Source organism: Polypterus senegalus, chromosome 2, assembly GCF_016835505.1.
Source record: "Polypterus senegalus isolate Bchr_013 chromosome 2, ASM1683550v1, whole genome shotgun sequence".
NCBI lineage: Eukaryota > Metazoa > Chordata > Cladistia > Polypteriformes > Polypteridae > Polypterus > Polypterus senegalus.
The window spans coordinates 205,839,348-205,853,669 of record NC_053155.1 but is presented as its reverse complement, the minus strand read 5'-3'; the positions used below and the strand labels follow the sequence as shown (position 1 = coordinate 205,853,669).

The following is a 14,322-nucleotide window of genomic DNA, read 5'->3' as shown; positions in this document are numbered from 1 at the left end:
TCATGTGAAGGTGTACTTAAATTGGCAAAACAAAGCCAAAGAGTAAATAGTGAAATTTTTGAGATGGCCAGTGTCTATCAGAATAAAGCAAGCTTTACTAGAGACAGCTCAATGTTGTGAATGTTTAGATCTTTCCAAAAAAGAAATAATCTTTCAGCTGTTATTTTAAGAGTGAAATAAGCAGGACAAAGATGGAGAGTAGTCAGGGATAGGCCAAACTTCATAATCCCCAAATTAAAATGCAGAAGCCAAAGCCATGATACAAAAAACACTAATTTTCTTCTGGTATACATTCGTTTATTTCAAATAGAGCACAGTCAGCTTCTGGACACATGACTTGCACTTTAAAAGGGGGCTACCGTGATAATGTGACCATGGTATCATAGCAACCTATTACTGAAAGGCATCCCTTGATGACATCACAAAAAAACAATGAAACTGTGAAAAACCTAAATTCGCAAGTACTGTATAAATAAGCAGGGTCCTAAGCTGCCTCAAAAAGTTTGTATATTGTAATCTTTTTAGTTAGCTAATAAAAGATGGAATTTTGCTTGACTTCTCATTGCAAGTATAAATAAGAAAACCAAAAGAACAAAACCTTTTTTATTGAATTTTGATAAGATAGAGCAGATGCAGACTGATAATTTTGCTATTGCTTTTAACATGAATGTGGTACATTGATAATAGAATGTGTGTTGAAATCAAATTCTACATAAGGTTCACTGTGCAGCCTTATGCAAGTCATTCTGTTAATGTTTATCTTTTATACAAAAGTTGTGGTTAGTTCTAACAACTCTGAAGGAGAACAACCTAACACTTCATACTCAGCACACTATTTTACTGACAGTTTAGCTTGCTACTGACTGGGAAACATCCAGCCAGTTATAGGAGACCAGGATATACTGTGGAAGAAAGTAGGATCTACCAAAATGAATGGAGATTTTTTTTTTTTTTTTAAACATTGACCGAATAATATCAGCTAAAAATAATAGCATCAGTCGTATTCATTCAGTGGTCTCTAAAGATCAGTTAGACTGCTGCATGCTTCTGCCATGTGCATAATTATCACGGAAGAACCTCACACTGTCATCCAGCCTTGTGTTTGTATCTGTTTTAATGTCATAATTAATGGTATCAGGGATGGACTACAACTATTAAATCTCTTGATTTAAACTTAATAAAGACATCCTTGCATTTTTTTTAAAAATCAACAACCAGTCATATTACTATCCAGTTTAATCATACTTAAAAGTAAAAATACTAAATACATGAATGAAAGAACAGAAAAAAAACATTTATCACCAGAACATAGAGCTGCTTCTCACATCGTACTGGTTATTGTATAAAGGCTGTTATGACTTGACTCATCATTAAAACATTTTTAATGCATACGGATGATGCACTACAATATTCTTGTCATGCATCTACAATTTAAGAAAAAAGATTTATTTGCATAAATAACAATATTATATTATTAAAGTATAGAAGTATATTCATGCTCTTCTTTTGGCAAACCCCACTGCAATGGCCCTGTTGCAGGCTCACAGCTCCAGCTCAAATCCTGGTCTGGTCAACGTCATTTTGGAGTTAACACAATCTCCAGTGTTTATTGGTTTTCCTCAGGTGGTCCATATGACATATACAATATGTGCAAGTTAGTTTAACTGGTATCATTAAAACGACTTGGTGTGAAACAGTATGAGTGTGTACCCTATGATAGGCTGGTGCCCCATGCAATGTACAATTGTTGTTCCTAATGCCCCTGGGATAGGCACTGGTTCACTGCAGCTCTCTGTGTTAAAAGGCCAAGGAAATAGATGAATAGGTGCATCTTGCTTCTGATTGAACAGAACTACTTGTAAAAGAAAACAGAAAATAGCACAGCTATGATGACATCTTCTATCAAAGTGCTAAACTGTGAAGTCTTCAACTGTATTAAAGCATGTTACCAACACAGCAAGCTGGCTATGCCCATCAAGGCATCTGTGCTTTAAATGTTTCAAAGGCACACTGATCTGCTGCCATTTAGGTCTATAGCTCTCTATAGCACTCAACTCTAAACACCAGTCTTGAATGTCTTTAGACAAAATGGTCAGCTTTTCTGTATTTACTATGTAGAGAGAATTACTCAAAGATGATGCTTGAAGTAGGATTTAATAAAATGAAATTCATTTCACTTAACCCACACCAGTGTCACAGGGGGAGCCCATCCCAGCTAGCATAGGGTGCAAGGCAGGAGCAAACACTGAACAGGGAGTCATTGCAGGGCAAACACACACTGGGGCCAATTTAGTCAAGAGTGGCATTTGGGGGTGGCAAGAGGTGTGACCGCCCCAGGCCCCGTGCTTTAGGGGGCCCCACTTTTGAGGTCCGCATGTTCCATTAGAACGGATTTGTCAAGTTATATTGTTCAGTATATATATATATATATATATATATATATAATTGAGATGCTTCTAAGAGGAACCCTTTTAAAATCCCACTTTAAGGTCAAAATCCTTACATGTACATCTTTGAAAACAATAGTCCACCTTCATCGCCCGAAAAGGGTCACCAGTATAATCCCTTCCTAAAATAGGTATAGCCCATTAGTCGCTGGGTTGGTTTCTCCTATCTATAGAAGAAAAAAAAAAAAAGACATTGCATCCAGATTAGACTATGAAGATGTCATCAATGACTTTTCCAATCAGAAGGCTAGAAAAGTGGATTTTCGTCTCTGAACCTGGAAACCGGTAAGAGATTTCATGATGATACCTTTATGTTAATTTCACACTTCTTGTCGAAACACTGAAACTCACATTTTATTTGCTGCCAATAAACAGGTCCGAATATTAATGCACAAAAACATGTGTCGCTAATGATAACCGGCTGACATGACATCAACGTGAGTTATGACTATGACATCCTGCATATCGAGACGGAGTATACTTGCAATTTGGGTACTTTTCTAGAAGAAGCCCTGCTAATTTCTGCATGACACTGCATCATATTTCGCACTGTCGTGGTAGTGTTATGAATTATGAATTGCACTTTTTTAACAGATTATATCGTTATATTTTGATAAAGTCTGTGATCTTGCAAAAATTTTAGCTGAATATTGTAATGAGAAAATCCAGTGTATGTTAACATCATTTTTATTAAATTTGTGAGCAAGTTTATACAGTCCACACATACTGGTAACAGCGTTTGACGTAACCGGCCCGCGTCGGGTTGGTCAGCCCTAGGCACACCCCTAAGGCCGCCTCTTAATTTAGTGTCACCGATTCGCCTAACTTACACACCTTTGGACAGTAGGATTAAACCGCAGCTCCTGGAGGACACCAACACAGAAATGGGGAAAACATGCAAACTTCATGCAGGGAGGATCCGGAAAAACATGAACCTTGGTCTCCTTACTGTGAAGCAACAGCACTACCATTGTGCCACCATGCCGTCCTTAAATTAATTTATTAAATATTTTTGTTGTTTTCATTCTGTAGTACAGTATAATCATTTAATATCACTAAACAATTCACTGTAGAGTTGTTATCGTGAAAGGTGCTATAATAAAAACACTGTCCATGTGATCAAAATTAATTACTTCTACTGAACAGCACTATTTGTTACACAGTGACACAGACTTTTCTTATGCCACAGTATGTAAAACAGTCATTGATCAAGTGACAAAAAGCTCTGCGAAAAGTTATATGCAGTGACATAAATGGCATACTATCTGTTATGCGTGCAATACATGCCATGCATATGCATAAAGGTAGTGAGTGATGCTTAATAGCTTAATATTTACAGTACTCCACATGATGAAATCAATTCTCTTGGCATACAGGTTAACAGTCTGTATTCTGTTGCTTAAGACATTATTTCTTCAATGGCAACACAAAACAAGCTAGGCTCAGAAATAAGAAAATAGCCATAAAGCTAGCTAAGAGTCAGAATGTAGGCAAAAACTGCTTCGGCTACAGTCATTTAAAATAATGGAACCTAAATGCAAAGCAATGTATTTAATTATGTTTGCCTTCATTAGCAAGATAAATCAATAACACAATACTGATAAACCAAAACAACTGTGCTTGTGTGGGAGGTTATGTCTGAAAAACATATGGTAAGTATTGTACTCTGAGGGACAAAAGGCCTTTTTTTGAAAGGGATAAAGGCACAACTATTTGTAATAATTGCTGCACCAAAAATTATGTTTAGCACTTTTTAGTCATTTTGCTACATTTCAGTTCAATGTCTGACGACATACTGGAACTAGTAGATTTCCAAATACATTCGTCAAATTCAGGTTCAAATTTTGGTTTGTTTGACACAGCATCTTATTTACTCTGTCAGTATTGAAAAATCGAGAGTTGTGTATCTCTGAAAGTTATCTCCTATTGTCAAATAACATAACAAAAGTCGAATTTAAAAAATGAAGGCAACGAACTACTAATTTTTGGAAGTTGGTTCAAAAATGAAAGTAATAAAGTTAGTAATTAAAAAATGTAATTGCGTGCCCAAAATGCAAACTATAAAAAAGCCTTCTCACAACAGACAAGAAGAAGCATAGATGCAAATGTTGCTGTAGTGTTGAAAACTGCAACATCATTAATCTTGTTCATGTCTTTGTAATAGAAATAGAATTGTCAGAATCTAGGTGACTAATGTCTATCCCTCTGCATTTAAAATGCTTTAAAATTAAAGATCCACTGCGGTGTTAAAGTTAGATCAGAGTGTTTTGGAAGTCATTCCTAGGAAATATCTCAAAAGACATACAGAGCAACTTAGCATGTCAAATTTAGAATGCCATTCTGTCCATCCATCTTTATCATCAAATTCTGTTCATTTTTTAACTTTAGTCCACTTATCCAGTTCAGGGATGTGTGGTTCCAGTACCAGTAAACTGTTTCTCTTAAACGTATTTGTGTATTGGGAACATCAAGCACTGGTAGAAAGGCAGAGCTATTGGACACTTTTTACTACTTGAGTAGTTTGGTGGCACAGAGCAGGATGAAGAGCTGAAGTAGGATTGTACTTAATATCGACTGCCACATGCTTTGGGGTATGCAGTATAAATACTGCTTAGTCATTTGATTTGGGCACTTGGCCCAACCTCACAATTCTGTCACTGGACACCTTTGTGATCAAATTAATGCTTCACTTCTAGTCAAACTGGTCAACTGCTGGTCAATAAAATACAGTTAGATAAATAACTTACTACAAGAAAATGGACTAATCAGCAAAGGAACAAATATGTGGATCACAGCAAGGTCAATTAAAAAAATGAGTTATTTTATTGTGTTATATAATTGTCTGACTTATTTGTCTGTATTATACACCGTTACAGTCTCCTTTACATAAAATGTGGTACTATTACTGTCACTGTTATGAACTTTGTGCTAGATAAGTGACTTATTATTCTGATATAGTGTTAGTGTCTACAGTCTGACTATTTGCTTGTCTGCTGTCTATTGCTTGTGTGATATAAGCTTGTCAGTATGTGTATCTGCTACCATGGAATTTGCTAGTAGTTGTTAATAATGTTTAAAGGTAACCTTGCTAGAATAGAGCTTTATACACCTATCTCAAACATTTAACGTGTATCTCCATGACACAGTGATAAGTGATGACCACCTGAATAGATACAGTGAATGTTTAATGTTTCCCAGGCCCTTCCTGTTTACAGTGGCAGGTCTCACCCCAAACCATTCATTTTCTATCTGCTTACTCAACATGCCCTAAGCTTTATTATATAACAAAACCAATCAGCAATGTTTCTAAAAGTGCTACTGACAGTTATGCTATAATTTACAAAAACATTCATTCTCTGCTATAAGGCTGTATGTTACACTTGAAATGATCTTTTGTGAGGTGCAATCTGGCCTGTGAGGGTTGATATAACATGCGTGTTGCAATCACAAGATATGATTAAAGGCTGATGTATTGACAAGATGCTGGGTGAAACATCATGCCTCCATTGTTTACCTCACTGAAAAAAATCATCACGACTAAAATATAGGACAGTTAAAGATTTTTTTAAGAGTAATTCATGAGATGATCACAGAAACATGTCACCAAACTATATAAACTCTATATATGTAGACATATTGCTAAAGGGGCTGCTAGGGCCCAAGAGAAAGGGGTGAGAATCTTAGGAGTTCAAATCAATGGAAATGTCTCAAGGTCTCTCAAAAACACCTGTCTGGGTATGAAGGCTCAAAAGCACCTACATATTTGAAGACGTTGGAGAACATTAATTCATCTTACAGGGCTAATCCTCAATAACTTGTATACATGCATAGCTACTAGCTGCATCACAGTGTCAGGCGTCACTTGGGCCATGCTGCCATTCACATAGGATACAGAGTATTGTATATACTATAGCATGTTTATATCAGACCAGCTCCAATTTCACCTCCTGTTTTTGATCGCAAGGACTCAATAAAATACTCACTACTATCAGGAATTTACTTTTCTGCATTAGTTGATATTCCCTTACAGTAACTTTCCTTTTTTTCCTTTTTGACTGTGTGCAGTTTGCTTTTAATCATAAAACATGCACCAACATTTTTCCCAGCTTTGAGTAGTTATCATTAATCGAAAGTTAATCAGGACATTCTGTTACATAGCTTAAGAAAACATAATCTGCACCTTTTCTTGCTGAAGGCAGTTTTGTTTTTTTGTTGATTCATGATTTTATTTATTAGGGATGCATACCAGAAGAGTCTTATAATGAGTCAGAGTAAGAACATTTTTTTTTAACATTGAATAATACTTTAGAGAGCTTGTAATCCTCTTATATTTATTATTATTATTATTATTACTTTTGGACATGGCCTGTACACTGGTACTGTGAATTCAACACAGAGTGGAGGCAGAACCTCTATGTTTTTCCCAGTTGATTCTGGGGTTCATCAGGGGTGTATTCTTGCTTTTACTCTGTTCAGTACTTGCATGCAATATGTGTTGGGCAGGGTCATGGGGTCCAGTTGCTGTGGGGCATCTGCTGGTGAAGAAAGATTCAATAATCTGGACTGTGATTGGGGCTGTCGAGAGACTGAGTGAGGAGTCCGAGTGTCTGAGCTTGCGAGTGTTCCAGATAAAAACCAAGATCCAGGCCTTTAATGACCTCTTGGACACAGCCATCAGCAGTGTGTCTGCCTGCAGAGAGAATTTCATTCTCATTGAGTGGTTTATGTTACCTCAAAAGTGACATTCATTTTTCTGGTGACTCTTCCTATGAAGTCGGTAGATGAACTGGTAGAGCATTTGGTGGTGGTGGTGGTGGGGTGGGGGAGATGGTCATGAGGTCACTGGAAAGGGATGTGTGGCTCTCTTGATATCTTTGCAAAAGGATGAAGGCCCAAGTCTATAGAGTCCTGGTGGTTCCTGTTTTGCTATAGGGTTGTGAGACATGGACACAATCCAGTGACCTGAGATGAAGACAGAACTCCTTCAGTACTATGTCTCTTTTGAGAATCCTTGGGTACCACTGGTTTGACTTTGTGTTGAACGAGTAGTTGCTCTCGGATCCCATATGGGGCACATTATCTACATTGTGAGAGAGCGTCAGTTATGGCACTAAGGCCATGTGGAGCGATTCACCGAGGGTGATCCAGCTCGCAGGATCCTCAATGCTGAGGACTCAAGCAGCTGGAATAGGCCAAGCAGATGCCCACATAACACCTGGCTGTGGCACACAGATGATCATTTCAGGACAGTGTGACTGGATCACGTGTCTGCCTGGGGGGATTCCAAATGGGATCCTGAGCTGATTTGTCATGCGGTAGGTGCGGCAAGGTGCTGTACCAGTGCATGCTCCCTGACCTGACCTGACCTGACTTGAACATGGTCATGAGGCACTGGAATTAGGTGCACAGAAAAAACAAGCACTGAATGAAACCTCAAAAGTCACACTCAGACATGTCAAGAGTAGGATGAATATCACTTGGCAATCATTCAGATCTGTACATCTTGGAAATGTGGACAAAACCAGCATAGATAGAAAAACCCACAGAGACATGGGACATACAAAACCAATAAGGAAGTGCCTGTGCCTGAACTGCCAACCAGCACTATTAACTGTGTCACTAGGTGCATGTTTTGTCTTCATTATTTATGCTAAGTGATTTTAATTATGTGGACCACTACTGAAACACTTTTGAGATAATGACCAGAATACTGTACTGTCTGTTGTTGTGTGCCTCATGCTTTACTGGTGTTAAGTTCCTTGAAAAATCTATTTACCCTAAAATAAGAGGTGGGAGATTTTACAGATTTCATTAGGTTTTCATTCCCTTGCAACATCTCAGCAACATATTATTATAAATGCCAGCCTTTTTTATGATGATATGAGACTCAAAGGCAAAATATGCCTAGTTTCATTGAAAAGACATTATACCTGAAATATCCTTGAGGAATGCCTTTTAATTTTTTAAACTAACGAAGTGTGATCTGTTCTTCTAATATTAAATATTAAATTGTTGCCTTTATTTATAATTAAAAAGGGCTGACTATATAATAAGGAGGCAAAGTATTGTTATTTATATGTAAACATTTTAGGTAGCTCTTCTATATACATACTGTATGACATGTTAAATATAAAGGGGCTTGTTTGGTGGGATTAGTAGCTTTTATTGTCCAAATGTTACAATAGTGAATTTGGTACTGCAAAACAGATACGTTATTGATCCCAAGGGAAAAACGAAGTGTTGCCTGCAGCTGAGACACAAAAAATACACAAATTACACTTAAAATGAACTGGCATAATAAATAAATTTGCTCACTAATTAAAATTAAAATATTAAAATGACAGAAAAAACACTGACAGCCAGATGTTACACTACTATATTTAATGGCAGTTCCTAAAAAAGACCTCTAATAGCACATCCTGGAACAAAAAAGTTTGTTAAAAAGGTGTCCCACAAATTTACTAACGTGTGATGTAGCGGGTTCAAGACGCTGCTCATGATATCAAGTGGCTTAGCCAACATCCTACCCTCTGCTGCTCCCCCTAGAGCATCCTGGCTTGTGCCCAGAACAGAGCCAGTGCTTCTGATTATTAATTTCCTTGTATCAAGCTGGTAAACCAACAAACCACAACATACACAGTAATCTTACAAGTACTCTGCAATGCATTCTCAAGATTCATTTTGTAGAGTTTACTATGATATCCTGTTAGTGTATGAATGCATTATTGTCCATTTTAAAAGCAGAACATTAAAGCAGGCATAAACGCAGAATTTCAAAGAATGCATGTTTCACTGTGTTCTGAGACTTTTAGACATTTTTAAAGCCAATCTTTCTAGAAGTCTAATTTATTTACAAAGAATTGGGTTTGTTATTTGATGCTACTCCAGCAGCATCCAATATCTACTGTACCATTGAGAGTTATTACAATACAACTTATAAGAAGACACATAAGAAAAAGAAGAAGACACTTCTATAAAAAAAGAAAGAAATAGCATAAGAAAACCTGAGCACAACTTCATAATCAAGCATGTTGACAGAGGAAAGGAGTAGCTATGCAGAATGAGGCTGGAAATCCAGAAAGGAGATGCTCACATCCTGTAGGTTACACTTTTAATTGCAGTGTGCTCAGCTAATTAGTAAGAAAACATAACAACTTAAGGAATTGCAATGGATTCAAAATATTGAGATATAACAAGAGTGAAAAAGTATGAAAAAAATTGGCAATGATTATTACAGTGCAGCATGATAGGTTTTTTGGATGAAAGAAATCAGTTTTTTTAATGAACGGTAGCTTTTGACTTTTTCACTGTGGACAATTTCTTCTTCTTCTCTTTGGTATGTTATTGGGCATAAGACTAGCTCTGCAAATTGTAGTTAGGAACTTTAAATTGTGGGAAATACCACCACAATGTTCTGCAACATTAGCTTACTAAAAGCATTTTAAATTTTGTTTTCCAGCAGTTAGGTTCAGCGCTAGTGTAAATAGTCACTACAACTGGGAATATTCCAATTATGCCAGTTTATTTAGCCCTGGTCACCAGGACACACGTACAAGACAACATCACTTGGTGATGAGGAATAAATCTAACCCTCTAGAAGACTTCACTGGAACATCTTTGTTAGCAGATATCACTACAACTAGAACAACAGCAGCAGCAGCGTTTATCTCGCTAGCACATTTTTACACAAAGGACGTAGCTCAAAGTGCTTTAAACTTGGGATGTTAACCGAACAGCCAAATACTGGAACTGAAAGTGAAATCTGTAGATGCAACTCCGTAGAGCATCCTGGGAAGTCCAACCCTTCCAACGCCACAATATTATATTGCATTTTGTGATTGTTATACACCACGCTTGCGATGTCAGATAATTTAGTCAATTTTCTTATGTTGTATTAATAATACCAATAATATATGTTTTAATAATAATGCCAGAAAAAACTACCAGTGACCGTTTTTATGTTGTATTGATAATACCAAAACAAACTGCTCACACCAAAATTTTCAGTCATTCCCTAAAGAAATTAAAGATTAATAGAAAAAGTTTTTCTTGATGATAAATGTATATTCATCAAGTTTTGAATGTGGAAGCTGCAGGTAGAGCCAGAGATTCAAGAAGCTGATTTAAGCAAAGAATTCAAGTAAATCTGTGTTTAGTACTATTAAGTCTTTAACAAAATAAACTGAGCTCAGTATTGTTTCTACTTTATAAAACTAAGTGTTCACTTTTAATTATATATTTGACAATTTTTGAATGTGGAGGCTACAGGTAGCACCTGGGAATCAAAGAGATGCTTTAAACAAGGAATTCAAGTAAATCTGGGTTTAATACTCTGAAGTCTGGGATTACATTAACTGAGTAGTGTATTGTTTCTACCTTATAGAACTAAGTGTTCGATTTTGACCTTTTGCTTTGGTTAACTCAAGTACCACAGCTGAATGACTGCAGGACAAGTATAAAATAGAGTAGGCACTACTAATTCATGTATAAAGTGCAATCCAGGCTTGTCCTGCTGCGCACTACTAATGCTTTTTTTTTAATTTGAACTGATGTGCCCTGGCATTATCATGCTTTTGGTGTTCTAAAATGTCAAGAGATGAGCCCAATTAACTTTTTTTTTTCTTTCTTCCTTGCATTCTATTACTGATTCTGGTGGTAAACAACTATTCCACCTGCTAGACATTTTCAAAAAGCAGATCTAAGGGAAAAGCTCAGAGACATTAAAGGGGAACTTGTCTAGGCTGCAGTGCCTTGAGGATAAGAGAAGGATCACAAGGGATCAGATCATTCGCTCTCGGAATGACAGAGAACATTTACACATTGTATAATGGAAAGGGAGTCACAGTGGAAATTTGCAGAGACACAATGAACTTTTGGATCCCATGCTTGGGTTTCGCAAACATGTCTCACCACGGGTTTAAGGCAGCCATATGAGTGCAACTGCATACATTTAAAATGACTAAACTTGTTGATTTAATGAGTACACAACTACTTCAAAGCGATTCATTTTAAAGATTAGGACCAATAATGTGTTTATGCAGATCCATTTTTTAAGAAATGTTTTGCAGACTAAGTAGGACACTTTGCTGTTTGTTCAATTTGCCAGGGCTAAAGCTCTCAGAATTTTATTTTGCCAGTCTAGCCATTAAAATGAACATTCCAATAGAACAATTGTGATGAGAACAGGCCATAAACTCACCTACTCTATTCACCTAGATTGTCCAAAACAACAAGTCGAGATTTAAACGTTCTTAAAGCCCGACTCCCCACCACACTACTTGATAATTTATCCCATGTTTCTATGGTTCTTTGCATGAAGAAAAGCTTTCTAACATTTATGTAAAAACTGCCCTTAACACCTTTCCAAACACATCCCTGTGTTCTTGTAGCAGAATTGATTTTCCTCTGAATTCATTCCTTTATTAATTTTAAACATATGGGTGAGTTTTGTCTACATAAAATCCTTACCCGATGTGTGTCAAGTTGCTTCTGAACTGCAGGAACGTCCCCTCCAACAGGTTTCTGTCTCTGCAGTTCATCATTCTTTAGTTGGAGCCAAGCAAGAAGTTCTTGAAGGGAAAGGTGTAGTCTCTTCCACTGCTCGCTGCTGGCTTCCAGATGAGATCTGAGCACAGAGAAACAGACACGTATAAAAAACTGTACTTGTAAATGTGCTTTTAAGCCAAAAGGGATACTTTAAATGCAGAAGTGGCAGAATACACTTTTCCAGTAATGTCAATTGCATATCAACTCAAGGTGCCCCAGCTCTTATAAATCATTATTTTCATTTTTTGTGTAAGAGGTAGTTCATAATTGAATAACATAACTTTATTTATGTACCCATCCATTTTCTGCAACTACTCAACCAAAGTCATCTCCTACAGTTGACTTTCCACATTAATATTCTATCTACCGAGGAATGGGTTACACGGATTGGGATGGGTAAAACACATCATTGAACACTGGTGTATTTATTTATTTATGTTTTTTATGTCTTGAGAAATTAAAAAAAAATTTCAATATTGACAATTAACACTTACATGGAGCCATTATAAGAATCTGATATATGATATTCATTTACTTTCCGTTTTTACATGTCATTTTTCTTTCTTCTTCATAATTCATTAATTTTGGGTCCCTCTTAATCTGATTTTCAAGTCAAAACAGGCCAGAGTCTAGCACATTTGACAATTTCTTCAGGATCATCCCTTGAAGAGCAACATTTATTTACACCATCATGATACAAATAAAGTAAAATTCAAAGTAATATGCTGTAACGCGAAACATTTAAATTCAACATTTAAAATGAAAAGCAAAAATCTAGATATTTTTTTCAACAAACTCAATGAATCATAGTGTATAAACCTTAGTTAGAAACAAACTAATAGACATGTTAAAATAAAAAGTGCATCACAAGGAACTGAGACAGTACAAGGAAGAATGTTTGGATTCTTTGTCATCACTGAACTACTCTTCTCTGCAGGCCAATGTTTGTCAGCTTCTCTCTCAATTTATTTCCCGACTCTGTAGTGTTTACAGATGGGCTCAGCTTCTTGTTGCTAATCCCTTTTCTGACTTGCCTGTCACTTCCCACTGATATGCAATTTCAAATGTAATGCTTACATTTCTTTAAATAAATGATTGTGTTATACATGTGTATGCCTGGATCTTTCTATACACTATGGGTTACACACTGACTGTGCCAACAGCTTGCCAAGATGTGATGAATACCTGATTCATTCCCTGTGCAGAAATTCCAAGGTGCTGTAATTAATCCTATATTTTAGTGGGTATAAAATAGGGTAAATACCATTCCTTAAAAAAATCTTTAAGCTCTGAAGACCTTATTTGTGGTGGTTTCAAATGTATTATATTTCGTTGTATCTGTCTGGATGAATAAAATGGGGCAATATGTGTGTTTCTTTAATTATGTGTTAAAAGGTCATAAAATAAAATACCCTTTTGCTAGCATTTGGAATGGAAATTCTTCCATGTCAGGCTGTTGTTCATCAATCTAAAAAAGGCCCCTCTAAAAATTTGTAATAAACTGACAGAACATGGGTTAAGATGGATTGGCAGAACTAAAAGTTTTGACTGGGATAGGATGTGATGAGGAGTGTAGAGTGCCTTATTTTACTGTTGAGGACTAACTAGAAGATCCAGGCAATGATAAAAGTAGAATATGTGTGAACACAATTGAATCAGAATTAACATAGCACATACAACACCTGATTAAAGTAAAGAAAAATAGCACTCTGCTTACTCTGCAGTATTCCCATTGAAGGATATTCTGCCAAAATGGCTTCTGAACACTGTCTGGCAGTTTATAGCATATAGTCCACTACAACTCCTATATACTTCTCATAAAGTGTACTATCAGTTATCAGACATGCCATTGCATATTCAAACCTAACATTTTTACTTCCTATATATAATACTTTACATTTATTAACTTTAAAAGTTTTATATTCACACTGTTTTGAATCTTGTAAAGGTAATTAAACAAAAAAATAACTGTTAGGAGACTAAATATTCAGTCCTTTTGAAATTTCTAACTTAATTTTTATATGAGTTTTGTCAGGACCAGACTTAACACAACACTGATAATTTTGAATTGTGTTTGAGAATTTCTTAAAGCATTTTCCTATCAGAATATTTTCACAATTTGTAGATTCACAACTGGAATAATTTTTAGTAAATTACCATATACTGAATTTATACTTTCTGTAGCTATCATATGGAGAGAAATGCTAGTTATTAAGGGCTGTGGGGGTACTAATACCATAGGTACACTGAAGACTCACTTACAGTATGTGATGTTCTGCCAAAATATTAATAACATGACGTTGATTGCTCTTTTTTCTTTACTCCTTTG

At 36.2% G+C, this 14,322-nt stretch overlaps 1 protein-coding gene across 14 annotated transcripts in view; it reads right to left on the bottom strand.

Moving 5' to 3' along the window:
- The window catches only part of dmd (dystrophin), a 2,654,580-nt gene that overhangs the window by 464,386 nt on the left and 2,175,872 nt on the right, over positions 1 to 14,322 (bottom strand). For all 14 annotated transcript variants that reach the window (XM_039745194.1, XM_039745193.1, XM_039745197.1 and 11 more), the window contains one exon: positions 11,916 to 12,072. In XM_039745194.1, the coding sequence (XP_039601128.1) occupies positions 11,916 to 12,072 (157 nt within the window). The remainder of the gene's footprint in view (positions 1 to 11,915; positions 12,073 to 14,322) is intronic.